Below are 11,820 nucleotides of genomic sequence, written 5' to 3' on the forward strand. Positions count from 1 at the left end.
CCCTCGCCTGCCCCCAGGGATTCCTCCCTGGCTGGACTGGGCTCAGGGCTGGAGGTAACTGCTGGCTCCCTGGGGCTGTCGCTGCTGTTCTGAAAACAAGCCTGTCGAGCTCTTTTCAAAGAGCAGCCAGGCCCAGGGGTGGGAGCCAGGGGCTCCGGCCTCTGCCCCTCCCACCTCCCGCAGAGCCCCGTGGAAGGGCTCCTCTCACGACTGCAGACCCCAGTGGCCTGAGGTGATGGGGTCGGCGTGCCTGTGAGCCAGCTGGGCATCCCAGCGTGGCTCCGCCCCCGGGGGTGAGGTTAGGGAGCTGGGACCTGGCGTGGGGGCCTGGTGGGGAGCTGCGGATGCAGGGGGGACGGGACCCAGGGGGCAGAACTCTCTCTCCGGCCTCCCTCTTCTCCTCTTTCCTCAAGGCGAAGGGTGCTCCTCGGGCGTCTCCTCCCTGACGTGGGGTTGTTCGGTTACGCTGAGCTTGGTGCCGAGGGTTTCCCACGCATGGATTCACAGAGACATCACAATACCCTGCAGGGCCCGGCAGGGTGGGAATCAGCGCAGGTCAGCTGGGGCTGGGACTTCCAGCCTGCCTGGAGGGTCTTGGGAAACGGCACCAGCGGCTGTAAAATCAGCACCCACTCAACAGTCCAGTACCCTCCGACTGACCCTCATGCTGCAAGCCCGGGACAGGTGGGTGGACAGGCCCAATCCTGCTGTCATGGAACATAGGGAGAAGGGCAGCTGACCGAGTAAGGAGGGACCCCGCTTTCCAGCCAAGGATGGGGAAGGGCTCCAGGGGGCTGCTGGTATGAGGAAGCAGCATCTCCAACGGCCCCGCCCGGGGGCCCGCAGGCATTGCCAATCCAGGTGATTCTGCTCCCCAGGGAATACGTGGCAATGTCAGGACACACTTTGGGTGGTCATAAGGGTGTGTGGAGGCTACTGACTTCCGGTGGATGGAGGCCAGGGGTGCTGCCCCACATCCTACAATGCACAGCGCAGCGCCCACCACAAAGTTACTGCGCCCCAAAGAGCACTGTGCTGCCGTGGAGAAGCCCTGCTTTGCAGAACCCCGAGGGAGCAGGGGCTGGGGGCGGAGGGGCTCCCAGGGAAGCTGCGCAGCTCGGTCTTGCCCTAAGGCTGCGTCGGGAGGCTCCCGATTCCCTGGTGCCCCTGGCAGCCTCCTGCACGGGACCGGGGCTCCGGAGGGCGGGGTCAGGATCCCCGCTTCGCCCGGGGCCCCACTGCAGCCGCACTGGCTTGGGCCTCAGTTTCCCCGTCCTCCCCGGAACGGCGCTACCCCGAAGGGACTTCTCTAGGGACGATAAAGAATGGATATTAATGTAGAGGAACGTACGAACCGGCGTCCCCTCCCAGCCCGGCGGGAACTACAACTCCCAGCATGCCTCGCGCCCGCCCCCGCCCGTGAGCGCCGCGAGGCCGCCGGCGGCCAATGGGAGCCCTGGGGGGCGGGAATGCGCGCGCGGCGTCGTGACGCGAGACGGCGACGTCGGGGTTTGTGTGCGCGAGAGGCCGCCGATAAAGGTTGGGTGCCTCGCGCCGGGGGCCGTTGGGAGGGAGCGCGCCCCCGCCCCCCTCCCGGCCCCCAGTCCTGCACCGCCGCTGCGGGGGCCCCGCCTTCCCGTCGGCCCCCGCGGGGAGGTCCCGGGGCTCCCCCCACCTCGTTCCCCCGGCCGGGGCCGCAGGTGAGCGACCGGAGGGGCTGGGGGAGGAGGGACCGGAGGGCGGAGACGTTGGGAAGCGGTGAGCGTGAAGCCGGAAGGGACGCCTTAAAGGGAAGGTCTCTATTTCACCCCCGACTTGGGCCGCTCGGCCGGCTCCGCCCTCTTAAAGGGCAAGCGGCTTACTTTGCAGAAGCGTGCCGTGCAGAAGCCTCCACCCCGCTCCTTTTTCTGTCTAAGAGGGAATGATCCCGCCAAAGGCCACTGACAGTTTCCCAGGCGCTGAAATGGAAGCTCCTCAAGCCTGGTTGCTTCAAAGCTACCCTTAGCTTAGCACACGAAAGGTGGAGCTGGCCTCGCTTCGGGAGCATCCTCTTAAAGGGGACGTGCGGCCGAGGAGAGGGTGTGGCCCGGGCTTGGAGGGGTGCCCTTGACTTTGTCGGAGGGGCCCCGCCCTTGGCAGGGCCCGGGCCTGGTGCTTAGGACCACGCCCGGCCTTCCCAAAGGCTCGTGCGGCTCCTTGCGACAATTAGTCTCCTGGAAGGGGTGCTTATGTCTTTGAAGGGAGTGCTGGGAGCCTCTCGAGGGGAAGCCCGGCCTTTGTTCATTCAAGCATATTTACTGAGCGCGAACTCTGTGCCAGACGTTGTTCTAGTTGCTGGGAGGCAGCAGTGGACACGGCAGAGGTCCCTGCTTTCCTGGCGTGCACCTACTCCGATGGGGGGACAGCTAGTAAAACAGGGAGCACCGACGTCATTTCGCAGCGGTTCCCAACTGGGGTCGGGTTTGCCCGCCTGGGGCGACATTTCAGGAAAGACTTGGAGGAGGAGTGAGCTTGGTGGAGAGTGGAGAGAAGGGCTTGCCAGGCGAGGGCCAGTCTGCCAGGGTCTGGAGACGTTTCGGGTTGTCTCGCCTGCGGGGGTGGGGAGGGGTGGGGCGCTCCTGGCATCTAGTGGGTGGAGGTCAGGGATCCTGCTCAACATCCCACGATGCACAGGACGTCCCCCCCCCCCAAGAAAGCCTATGCGGCCCCAAACGCATATAGTGCAGGAGTTGAGAAACCCTGATTATATAGGACGCTAGAAGGCGACAAACGCTACTGAGTAAAAAAGTAAGGCGGGGCAGGAGAAGGGAGCACTGAAAGGGGTTGTGGATTTAAGTGGGAGAGCCCCGGCCCGTCTCACCAAGGTGACATTCAGCCGAGACTTGGAGGTGCGAGTCCGCAATGTGCAGTCAGGGAGGGCGCCCTGGGCCAGGGTCTGGGGCCTGAGGGGGAGTGCGAGCCTTGGCCAGGCCTGGCAGCTGGAGCGGCAGAGGGACCGGAGACCATCAGGGGGACACATCAGGGGCCCCGGGGCGAGAGGCCAGGGCGTCTGCCCGCCCCGGGAAGGACCTGCCTTCTGCCCCGGGCTGGGAGCTGTGGAGGGATTTTGAGCTGAGGATGGAGGGGCCTGAGCTCTGCGCTGCCGGGTCTCCTGTAGCTGCTGTGCTGGGGATACCCTGGGGAGACGAGGGCTGTGAGGTTGTTGCAGCGCTGAGGAGTGGGCAGCAGTGGCAGGGGGGACTTGGTGGGAAGGGGCCAGGTCCCAGGGGAGTAGTTTGGTTATAGGGAGTGGGAGAAGGAGAGGGTCACAGAGGACCCCTGGTTTTGGCCTGAGTGCCTGGAAGAACAGGGATGGATAGAGCTGCCGATTCCCAGATGGGTGGAGTTGGGGTTTTCTGGGTGGTGGGAGAGCAGGAGCAACCATCTGGAGTTATATCCTGGGCATGTTCCGTTTGGGGTGTCAATTAGACACCCCAGTGGTGTGTTGGGGGCAGCCTGGAGTTGGAGGAGGCGTTTGGGCAGAGGCAGTCACCTGGAGCACCCGTTTATAGGCCGCAGAGGTGCAGAACTGGGGGGTGCTCCTAGGGAGAGTGCAGGTAAAGGAGGGGGCCCGAGCACCCCCGAGCCCTGGGCCTCCCTCACTGGGAAGTGGAGTGGGGGGACGGCCCGGAAAGCGGGTTGTCCTGGAAGCCACAGAAAGGAGGGTGAGGAGGGAGTGACCAGAGAGAGGTGCTGCCGAGGCAGCTGGAGTGGGTGGGGGCCTTGCGAGAGCGGTCTTGCCCCCAGGCTGTGAGCAACAGGAGCCCGGCTGGGCGCCGCCAGGTGGGCAGGCAGGTGAGGGAGGTGCAGGGCGCCCTGCCTGGGCCTTGCGGCCTTCTGCTCCAGATCGTCCTTTGCTGGGGGCCCTCCTGTGTCCTGTACCATGTTGAGCAGCGTCCCTGCCCCGCCCCCAGTTGGAACAACCGAGCGTGTCTCCAGACACTGCCCAGGGTCAGGGGGCACAGCCGCCCCGGTTGAGAAGTCGAGGTCGGGTGTGGTGGGGGTACCTGTGAACACCTGTTCTCCCGTTGCCTTTATGGCTAGTGAGATCCTCAGTGGCTAAGAGCAGGCTGGGAAGAGGAGCTGGAGTGGGGGAGAAAAGCAACATGTGGCCGTGGCGGGCGATGGGCGGGAGCCATGCAGCCTGTCCCGGGGCAGCCCCCTCCCCCCGTGGCTGCCGCGGCAGTCGAGTGGGGCCAGGAGTGAACCCTGTCAAGAGGTGAAGGAGGGAGGCCAGCGGCTGGCAGGTCTGTGGGCTCCCGGGGTGTTGGATGTGGGGGTACCCAAGGGGCGTGGCCAGCAGGCTGGTAGAGGCCACTCGGGAAGGGTCGGGTGTGGCACCTGGCGCGTGGTCACCCTGCCTCTGGAGGGTGCAGCCTAGGCCCTCCCAGCCCCCCGCCTGCCCAGCCACGCCAGCCCCCTGGGCAGATGGCCAGCTCCCCCGGCGGTGACCTGCCTGCCCCAGCCAGCGGCACCCTTGGCGGGGGAGGGCATCCTACCCGCCAGTGCCTGGGCAGAGGTGCGGGCGCACCCCCGGCCCCGGCCCTGACCCGGCTCCCCCGCCAGGTGTGATGGTCGGCTCCCACGGCGACATGGCGCCCGCCTCCACGGCCGAGGGCACGGGCGACAAGCCGGGCCCCGCGGCGCCCACGGCGCAGTACGAGTGCAGCGAGTGCGGCAAGGCGTTCCGGTGGTCCTCGCGGCTCCTGCACCACCAGCGCACGCACACGGGCGAGCGGCCCTACAAGTGCCCCGACTGCCCCAAGGCCTTCAAGGGCTCCTCGGCCCTGCTCTACCACCAGCGGGGCCACACCGGCGAGCGGCCCTACCAGTGCCCCGACTGCCCCAAGGCCTTCAAGCGCTCGTCGCTGCTGCAGATCCACCGCAGCGTGCACACTGGCCTGCGCGCCTTCTCCTGCGCGCAGTGCGGCCTGGCCTTCAAGTGGTCGTCGCACTACCAGTACCACCTGCGGCAGCACACCGGCGAGCGGCCCTACCCGTGCCCCGACTGCCCCAAGGCCTTCAAGAACTCGTCCAGCCTGCGGCGCCACCGGCACGTGCACACGGGCGAGCGGCCCTACGCGTGCGGCGTCTGCGGCAAGAGCTTCACGCAGACCTCCAACCTGCGGCAGCACCAGCGCGTGCACACGGGCGAGCGGCCCTTCCGCTGCGCGCTCTGCCCCAAGACCTTCACGCACTCCTCCAACCTGCTGCTGCACCAGCGCACGCACGGCGCCGCCGCCCCCGCGCCGGGCGCCCCCGCCGCGCCCCAGCACCGCTGCGCGCCCTGCGGCAAGGTCTTCGCGTCCGACGCCTACCTGCAGCGGCACCTGCAGACGCACGGCCCGCCCGCGCCGCCGCCGCCGCCGCCGCGTGGTCCCCGAGCTCTTCCTGGCCGCCGCCGAGACCACGGTGGAGCTGGTGTACCGCTGCGACGGCTGCGAGCTGGGCTTCGGCAGCGAGGAGCTGCTCCTGGCCCACCAGCCCTGCCCCGGGCCCGCGCCCGCGCCCGCGCCCTCCGCCGCGCCCGCGCCGGTCCCCGGGGCTGAGCCGGCGCCGGCCCCCGCGCCGCCCGCGCCCGCCGCCCCCCGCCGCGCCGGGCTTCGCCTGCCTCCCCTGCGGGAAGGCCTTCCGCAGCGGCGCCGGCCTCTCCCGCCACCAGCACGGCCACGGGCCGGCGGGCGGGCAGGCCTTCCGCTGCGGCAGCTGCGACGGCGCCTTCCCGCAGCTCGCCAGCCTCCTGGCGCACCAGCAGGCGCACGTGGAGGAGGCGGCGGCCGGGCGCCCGCCCCCGCAGGCCGCGGCGGCCGAGGTCACCTGCCCGCAGGAGCCCCCGGCGCTGCCCGCGCCGCCGCCCGCCGCCGCCGAGCGGCCGTACCAGTGCGCCGAGTGCGGCAAGGCCTTCAAGGGCTCCTCGGGGCTGCGCTACCACCTGCGGGACCACACGGGCGAGCGGCCGTACCAGTGCGGCGAGTGCGGCAAGGCCTTCAAGCGCTCCTCGCTGCTGGCCATCCACCAGCGCGTGCACACGGGCCTGCGCGCCTTCACCTGCGGCCAGTGCGGCCTCACCTTCAAGTGGTCGTCGCACTACCAGTACCACCTGCGGCTGCACTCGGGCGAGCGGCCGTACGCCTGCGGCGAGTGCGGGAAGGCCTTCCGCAACACCTCGTGCCTGCGGCGCCACCGGCACGTGCACACGGGCGAGCGGCCCCACGCCTGCGGCGTCTGCGGCAAGAGCTTCGCGCAGACCTCCAACCTGCGGCAGCACCAGCGCGTGCACACGGGCGAGCGGCCCTTCCGCTGCGCGCTCTGCCCCAAGACCTTCACGCACTCCTCCAACCTGCTGCTGCACCAGCGCACGCACTCGGCCGAGCGCCCCTTCACCTGCCCGGTCTGCGGCCGCGGCTTCGTCATGGCCGCCTACCTGCAACGGCACCTGAGGACGCACGCCCCCGCCCACCCGTCCCCCGGCGCCGCCGCCCCAGGCCCCCAGCCCCCCGCCCCGCTGGCTGCCGCCCCTGCCCCGCCTGCCACCCAAGATGTCCACGTCCTCCCTCACCTGCAGGCCACGCTGTCCCTCGAGGTGGCGGGGGGCACAGGCCAGGCCCCACCACCGAGCCCCGCAGCCCCCAACTCGCAGACGTTCCTGCTGGTGCAGACCGCCCAGGGCCTCCAGCTGATCCCCAGCAGCGTGCAGCCCCCCGCCCCGCCACCCCCACCTGCACCCCCCAAGCTCATCCTGCTGCCTTCTCCTGCTGCTGGTGGCGGGGGCGGCCGCGCACGGCCAGGCCCCCAGGTGGTGGGGAAAGCTGGCCAAGGGGCTGGAGTGGTTTGGCTACCAGGCCCTGGGGGGCTGGGGGTGCAGGGAGGGAGCAGTGTGGGGGCTGGTGGGGGAGGGCAGAGCCTCATCGTGCTGCAGAATGTCGGGGGTGGGGAGGCAGGGTCCCCGGAAGTGAGCAGGGTCCAGCTCCAACCCCTCCGGCCAGCCCAGGAGGTGACGACGGTGCAGCTGCAGCCAGCCCGGGAGGTGACCACTGTCCAGCTGCAGCCGGCCCGGGAGGTGACCACGGTGCAGCTGCAGCCGGCCCAGGAGGTGACCACTGTCCAGCTGCAGCCGGCCCAGGAGGTGACCACCGTGCAGCTGCAGCCGGCCCGGGAGGTGACCACGGTGCAGCTGCAGCCGGCCCAAGAGGTGACCACGGTACAGCTGCAGCCGGCCCGGGAGGTGACCACTGTGCAGCTGCAGCCGGCCCGGGAGGTGACCACTGTCCAGCTGCAGCCGGCGCAGGAGGTGACCACCGTGCAGCTGCAGCCGGCACGGGAAGTGACCACTGTCCAGCTGCAGCCGACCCAGGAGGTGACCACCGTGCAGCTGCAGCCAGCCCGGGAGGTGACCACTGTCCAGCTGCAGCCGGCGCAGGAGGTGACCACCGTGCAGCTGCAACCGGCACGGGAAGTGACCACTGTCCAGCTGCAGCCGACCCAGGAGGTGACCACCGTGCAGCTGCAGCCAGCCCGGGAGGTGACCACTGTCCAGCTGCAGCCGGCCCGGGAGGTGACCACGGTGCAGCTGCAGCCTGTGGCAGGCCAGCTCTCCAGCTCCAGTGGGGGAGCTGTGACTGCTGAGGCCCCCAACCTGCTCGTGGTTCAGAGTGGGGCCGCGGAGGAGCTGCTTCCAGGCCCTGGTCCGGGGGAGGCGGGGGACGGGGAGGCCAGCGCCGGTGTGGTCCAGGACGTCCACTTTGAGACGCTGCAGACAGAGGAGGGGCTGCAGAGCGTGCTGGTGCTGAGCGGGGCCGACGGCGAGCAGACCCGGCTGTGTGTGCAGGAGGTGGAGACCCTCCCCCCTGGGCTGGCCGAGCCTCCGGCCCCGGGCCCACCAGGGCAGAAACTCCTCATCATCCGCAGCGCGCCCGCCCCGGAGCTGCTGGAGAGCAGCAGCATGGGCGGGGGTCCCGCCACCCTGCAGCTGCTGGCCCCCGCCCCGCCCGGCCCCGCCTCGGGCCCTGCAGGCCTCCCCTCGGCTCCCGCCTCGCAGATGGTGCAGGTGGTCCCTGCCGGGCCCGGGCCTGGGGGCGTGGCGCAGCCGGGCCTGCCGGCCATCCAGATAGTGCAGACTCTGCCCGCGGTGCAGCTGGTGCACACGTTTTGAGGAGACCTGCTGGTACCCAGCCCCGTGGCGGGCCTCGGCTGCGCTCGAGGCGACGGGGACGCAGGCCGGCTTTGCTAATAAAGACCTGGACGCTCCTTTGGTGTTTGTTTTGTTTTCTTTTTTGGTGGGCTGCAGCAGAAAGGGGCGATGTCACGGCAGCAGCGGCCCTGGAGCGTGGAGTCTTAACTCTTGCCTCTAGGTGCGCAGGTGGCTCGCTTTGAGTCTTGGGGCCGCTCCTATGTGGGGCCGTCCCCCCGCCCCCGGAAAAAGAGGGGCACCGGTAACTGCGGTGCGAAGGCGTCCTGTCAGCGACCTGGTTCTGCCACTTGCTTATTGGAAATCACCCCACCCCTCCCCGCATCTGGAGAATGGGTGCGGGTGGGCGCTTGTCCCTAGGGCTGCCGGGGCCCCGCCCCTCCGCCGCGGCCCCGCCCCTCCGCCGCGGCCCCGCCCCTCCGCCGCGGCCCCGCCCCTCCGCCGCGGCCCCGCCCCTCCGCCGAGGCCCCGCCCAGGTAGGCCGCAAGGCGCGCCTCGGGCGCAGGCCCTGTGGCGGCGCTCGGGTCGCCTAGCAACCGGGCGCGGGGACGCGCGGGCTCCGGCGCCTTCTCCCGCAGACCCCAGCCCTGATGACTCCCCCGCCCGCGGCAGGGCCACCTCCCTGCCCTCGCCCCCCACCCGGGGGCTCCCCGCCTGGAAGCTTGGCGACGGTTGCTAAGGCCCGGTGCAGGCCCCGCCCCGCCACGTCACTTCCGCCGGCGACCCTTCCCGACCCTGCTGCCCCCAGCCCTGTCACGGGATCGCCGGGACCCCGCGGAGGTGCCCGGCAGCGCTCGCTCCTGCGGCGCGGGCCGGGGCCGGGGGGTGGTGGGCCGGCCGGCGTGGGCGAGGGGCCCTGCGGCGAGGGGGGGGGGCGGGCCCGGGAGCCCCGGCCCTGGGAGGCGTCGGCGGTGCGCCCCACTCCGGGGGCTTGGGGAGGACGGGGCGCTCGGAGGGCGCCCGCGCTGAGCCGCGCTCCCCGCAGGTCCGCGCTCCGCGCGGGCGCGGGCTGCCATGGCGCCCGGCCACCTGTCGGTGCGGGAGATGCGGGAGGAGGACAAGGCCCTGGTGCTGGAGATGCTGAAGGTGAGGGCCCGCGGGGCGCTGCAGGCGGCGGGAGCCGGCGGGGGCCGCCGCCTCGACCCTTCCCGCCGGCCCCTTCGCCCGGGGCGCCCGTGGGGGCCGCGCCGACCGCATCCTCGGCCTGGCGCAGCCGCCCCCGCCCCGGCGCCCGGCACCCCGCAGAAGCCACTTCCCTGGTGCCCACTTCCGTGCCTGGACCGCGCCGGGCGCCCCCACCGCTTCCGGTTCACCCACTCACTCATTCAGTCACTGCCTTATTCATTCGCTCATGCACTCGTCCACTTACTGACCAATCCAATTATTCGCTCATGCGTTTGTTCATCCACTCGCTAATTTACCGGTGTATTCATCCACTCATGAATCGTTCCATAATTCATTGTTCGTTCACTAATTCGCTCGTTTATTCCTCCCCTCACTAGTCATTCATTCACTCCCTCACTTTCACTCCCCGGTCACTCATTCGTTCATCATGGCTTCATTTATTCACTCATTCTTTGGCCCATTCTTACCACTTGTCACTCATTCATTCCCTCCTTCCTTGACGCGGAGGCGCTCATTCACGCACTCATTCCGCTGTCCATTCCTTCACTCGTTCCTGCTCTCAACTGCGCTAAAGTTGACTAATTCAGTCACTCGCTCGCGTGTGCCCATTTGTCCGCTCCCTCATCCATCCAGCGCCCCGTGCCCTGTGGGCAGCGCAGACGTGTCCCTGCCCGCTCTTCCCTCTCGCCGGGGGGCCCTGCAGGCCGATTCTGCTCTCGCCCCTCCCGCCCGCAGGCCGGCGTCAAGGACACGGAAAACCGCGTGGCCCTGCACGCCCTGACGCGGCCGCCCGCCCTGCTCCTCCTGGCGGCCGCCAGCAGCGGCCTGCGCTTCGTCCTGGCCTCCTGCGCGCTGGCGCTCCTCCTGCCCGTGCTCCTGGCAGTGGCGGCCGTGAAGCTGGGCCTCAGGGCCCGCTGGGGCTCGCTGCCCCCGCCGGGCGGCCTGGGGGGCCCCTGGGTGGCCGTCCAGAGCTCCGGCGACGTGTGCGGGGTCCTGGCCCTGGCCCCCCGCGCCAGTGCGGGCGGCGGGGCGCGGGTCACCCGCCTCTCGGTCTCCCGCCGGCACCGCCGCCAGGGCGTGGGCACAAGGCTGCTGGCCTTCGCCGAATCCCGGGCCCGGGCCCGGGCTGGGGGCCTGGGCGAGCCCCAGGCCCAGCTCGTGGTCCCAGTGGCTGTGGCGGCCTGGGGGGTGGCCGGGATGCTGGAGGGCTGCGGCTACCAGGCCCAGGGGGGCTGGGGCTGCATGGGGTACACGCTGGTGAGAGAGTTCTGCAAAGACCTGTGACTCCAGGCTGCCCACGCGCTGGGCCGGGGGCCCTCGTTCCCGTCCCCACAGTCCCCCAACCTGCCCTGGGCTCAGAACCCCGAAGCCACGGAGTTCCCGTGCCCGCAGCGGCTAGCGTGCAGCGTCTGAACCGCCGAGCGTGGAATCCCTCTTTTCCTCCGGGCTCTTGGGGCCCCCCCAAAGGTCAGCCCGCCCGCCCTCGCCTCGGATTCCGCCTGCGCTGAGAAATCTGCCCGGTCCATCCGCCCGCAGAAGCCCAGCTGGTGCCGCGCCACCAAGACTGAGAAATTTGGGGGGCAGGAGGCTGAGCGAGGAGGCCCCCCAAAAGTTAGGTGGCAGAGGCCTCTTTAGAGGGCCTGTGGCCTGTCCGGGAGGGTGCAGGGCAGGGCCTGGGGTGGGGTGGGGGCCCTCAGGGAAGCTGGGGGGCTGAGAGGGGCCAGCGGCCCCTCCCTCTCCCCAGCCTCCAGGCCATCTGGTTTTTCACTCGTTTCTGAATAAAGCTGGAGACTTGCTGTGTGTCCTTCCCCGTCCCTGATGCCTTTCCCAGCCTGTCTCTGAACCCCCTCCCCACCGCCACCCCCTCTGTCTGGCTCCTCCTCGCCCCAAGTTGATGTTAATTGTCGGTGGCGGGCCGGGCCGGGAGAAGGGGGCCGATGAGCTCACTGCAGCCCCCAGCCAGCCCTTCTGACTCACGCGCCCCATTACCGAATTCTTTCCACCTCCCAGCTGCCTGGTGTAGTGTGCGAGGGTGTGTGTGTGTGTGTAAGAGGAGGCGTGGAGCGGGGAGAGCCCCACGTCCCCATCCAAGCCTTGACCGCGGCCTTCCCACCCCTCTCACCCCCGGCTCTCAGTTCTCCCCCTCTGGGGTGACCCCTCCGATGGGGGAGCGAGGGCTTATCATTCAACTCTACCAGGGGTCGGGGGCGTCTCGGTCTCCTTTCCTCATCCCAGAAGTCCTTCCTCGTGTCTGGCTGCGAGCCCTCTGGCTGCACCGGGATCCCCAGGCGGAGCCAGCCCCGGCAGTTCGTGTTAGTTAGCGGCTCAGCCCCCCACCCCCGTGGTCAGCCCGCTCCCCCACTGGCCGGGCAGCCCACTCCCCCACTGCCCGCCCGTGCTGCCACACTTGCACCGGTGCTGCCCCTCCGGCCCCTGCCACCCGCCCGTCCTGCAGCTTCAGAGCCGCC

At 69.9% G+C, this 11,820-nt stretch overlaps 3 protein-coding genes across 4 annotated transcripts in view; all 3 read left to right on the plus strand.

Moving 5' to 3' along the window:
* Positions 1–1,527: 1,527 nt before the first annotated feature.
* On the plus strand, positions 1,528–8,286 carry ZNF628 (zinc finger protein 628). The gene is given in 4 exon segments (XM_058280852.2): positions 1,528–1,700; positions 4,606–5,410; positions 5,412–5,613; positions 5,615–8,286. Coding segments are annotated over 3 exon segments (3,579 nt in total). The 5' UTR covers positions 1,528–1,700; positions 4,606–4,610; the 3' UTR covers positions 8,192–8,286.
* Positions 8,287–8,705: 419 nt separating this feature from the next.
* NAT14 (N-acetyltransferase 14 (putative)) lies at positions 8,706–11,148 on the plus strand. Of its 2 annotated transcripts, XM_004478952.2 has the most exons (3): positions 8,706–9,007; positions 9,213–9,313; positions 10,088–11,148. In XM_004478952.2, exons 1-3 carry the CDS (start codon positions 8,818–8,820, stop codon positions 10,634–10,636), a joined length of 840 nt encoding a protein of 279 aa, XP_004479009.1. In that variant the 5' UTR covers positions 8,706–8,817; the 3' UTR covers positions 10,637–11,148. The 2 variants fall into 2 exon arrangements, with proteins under 2 accessions (XP_004479009.1, XP_004479010.1); XM_004478953.5 differs by lacking the exon at positions 8,706–9,007 and having other exon boundaries at positions 9,044–9,313.
* Positions 11,149–11,514: 366 nt separating this feature from the next.
* Positions 11,515–11,820, plus strand: part of SSC5D (scavenger receptor cysteine rich family member with 5 domains) — a 24,268-nt gene continuing 23,962 nt past the window's right edge. Inside the window, exon 1 of the mRNA XM_058279181.2 lies at positions 11,515–11,668. Within this exon, the coding sequence (XP_058135164.1) occupies positions 11,515–11,668 (154 nt within the window). The remainder of the gene's footprint in view (positions 11,669–11,820) is intronic.

The sequence above is a fragment of the Dasypus novemcinctus genome, chromosome 18 (assembly GCF_030445035.2).
Source record: "Dasypus novemcinctus isolate mDasNov1 chromosome 18, mDasNov1.1.hap2, whole genome shotgun sequence".
Taxonomy (NCBI): domain Eukaryota; kingdom Metazoa; phylum Chordata; class Mammalia; order Cingulata; family Dasypodidae; genus Dasypus; species Dasypus novemcinctus.

Bases quoted from the DNA above. Each gene is read 5' to 3' on its own strand.
- NAT14 (XM_004478952.2), top strand. From the start codon at position 8,818: ATGACTCCCCCGCCCGCGGCAGGGCCACCTCCCTGCCCTCGCCCCCCA. The intron at 9,008-9,212 runs GTGCCCGGCAGC...CGCTCCCCGCAG, and splicing joins ATCGCCGGGACCCCGCGGAG to GTCCGCGCTCCGCGCGGGCG. The intron at 9,314-10,087 runs GTGAGGGCCCGC...TCCCGCCCGCAG, and splicing joins TGGTGCTGGAGATGCTGAAG to GCCGGCGTCAAGGACACGGA.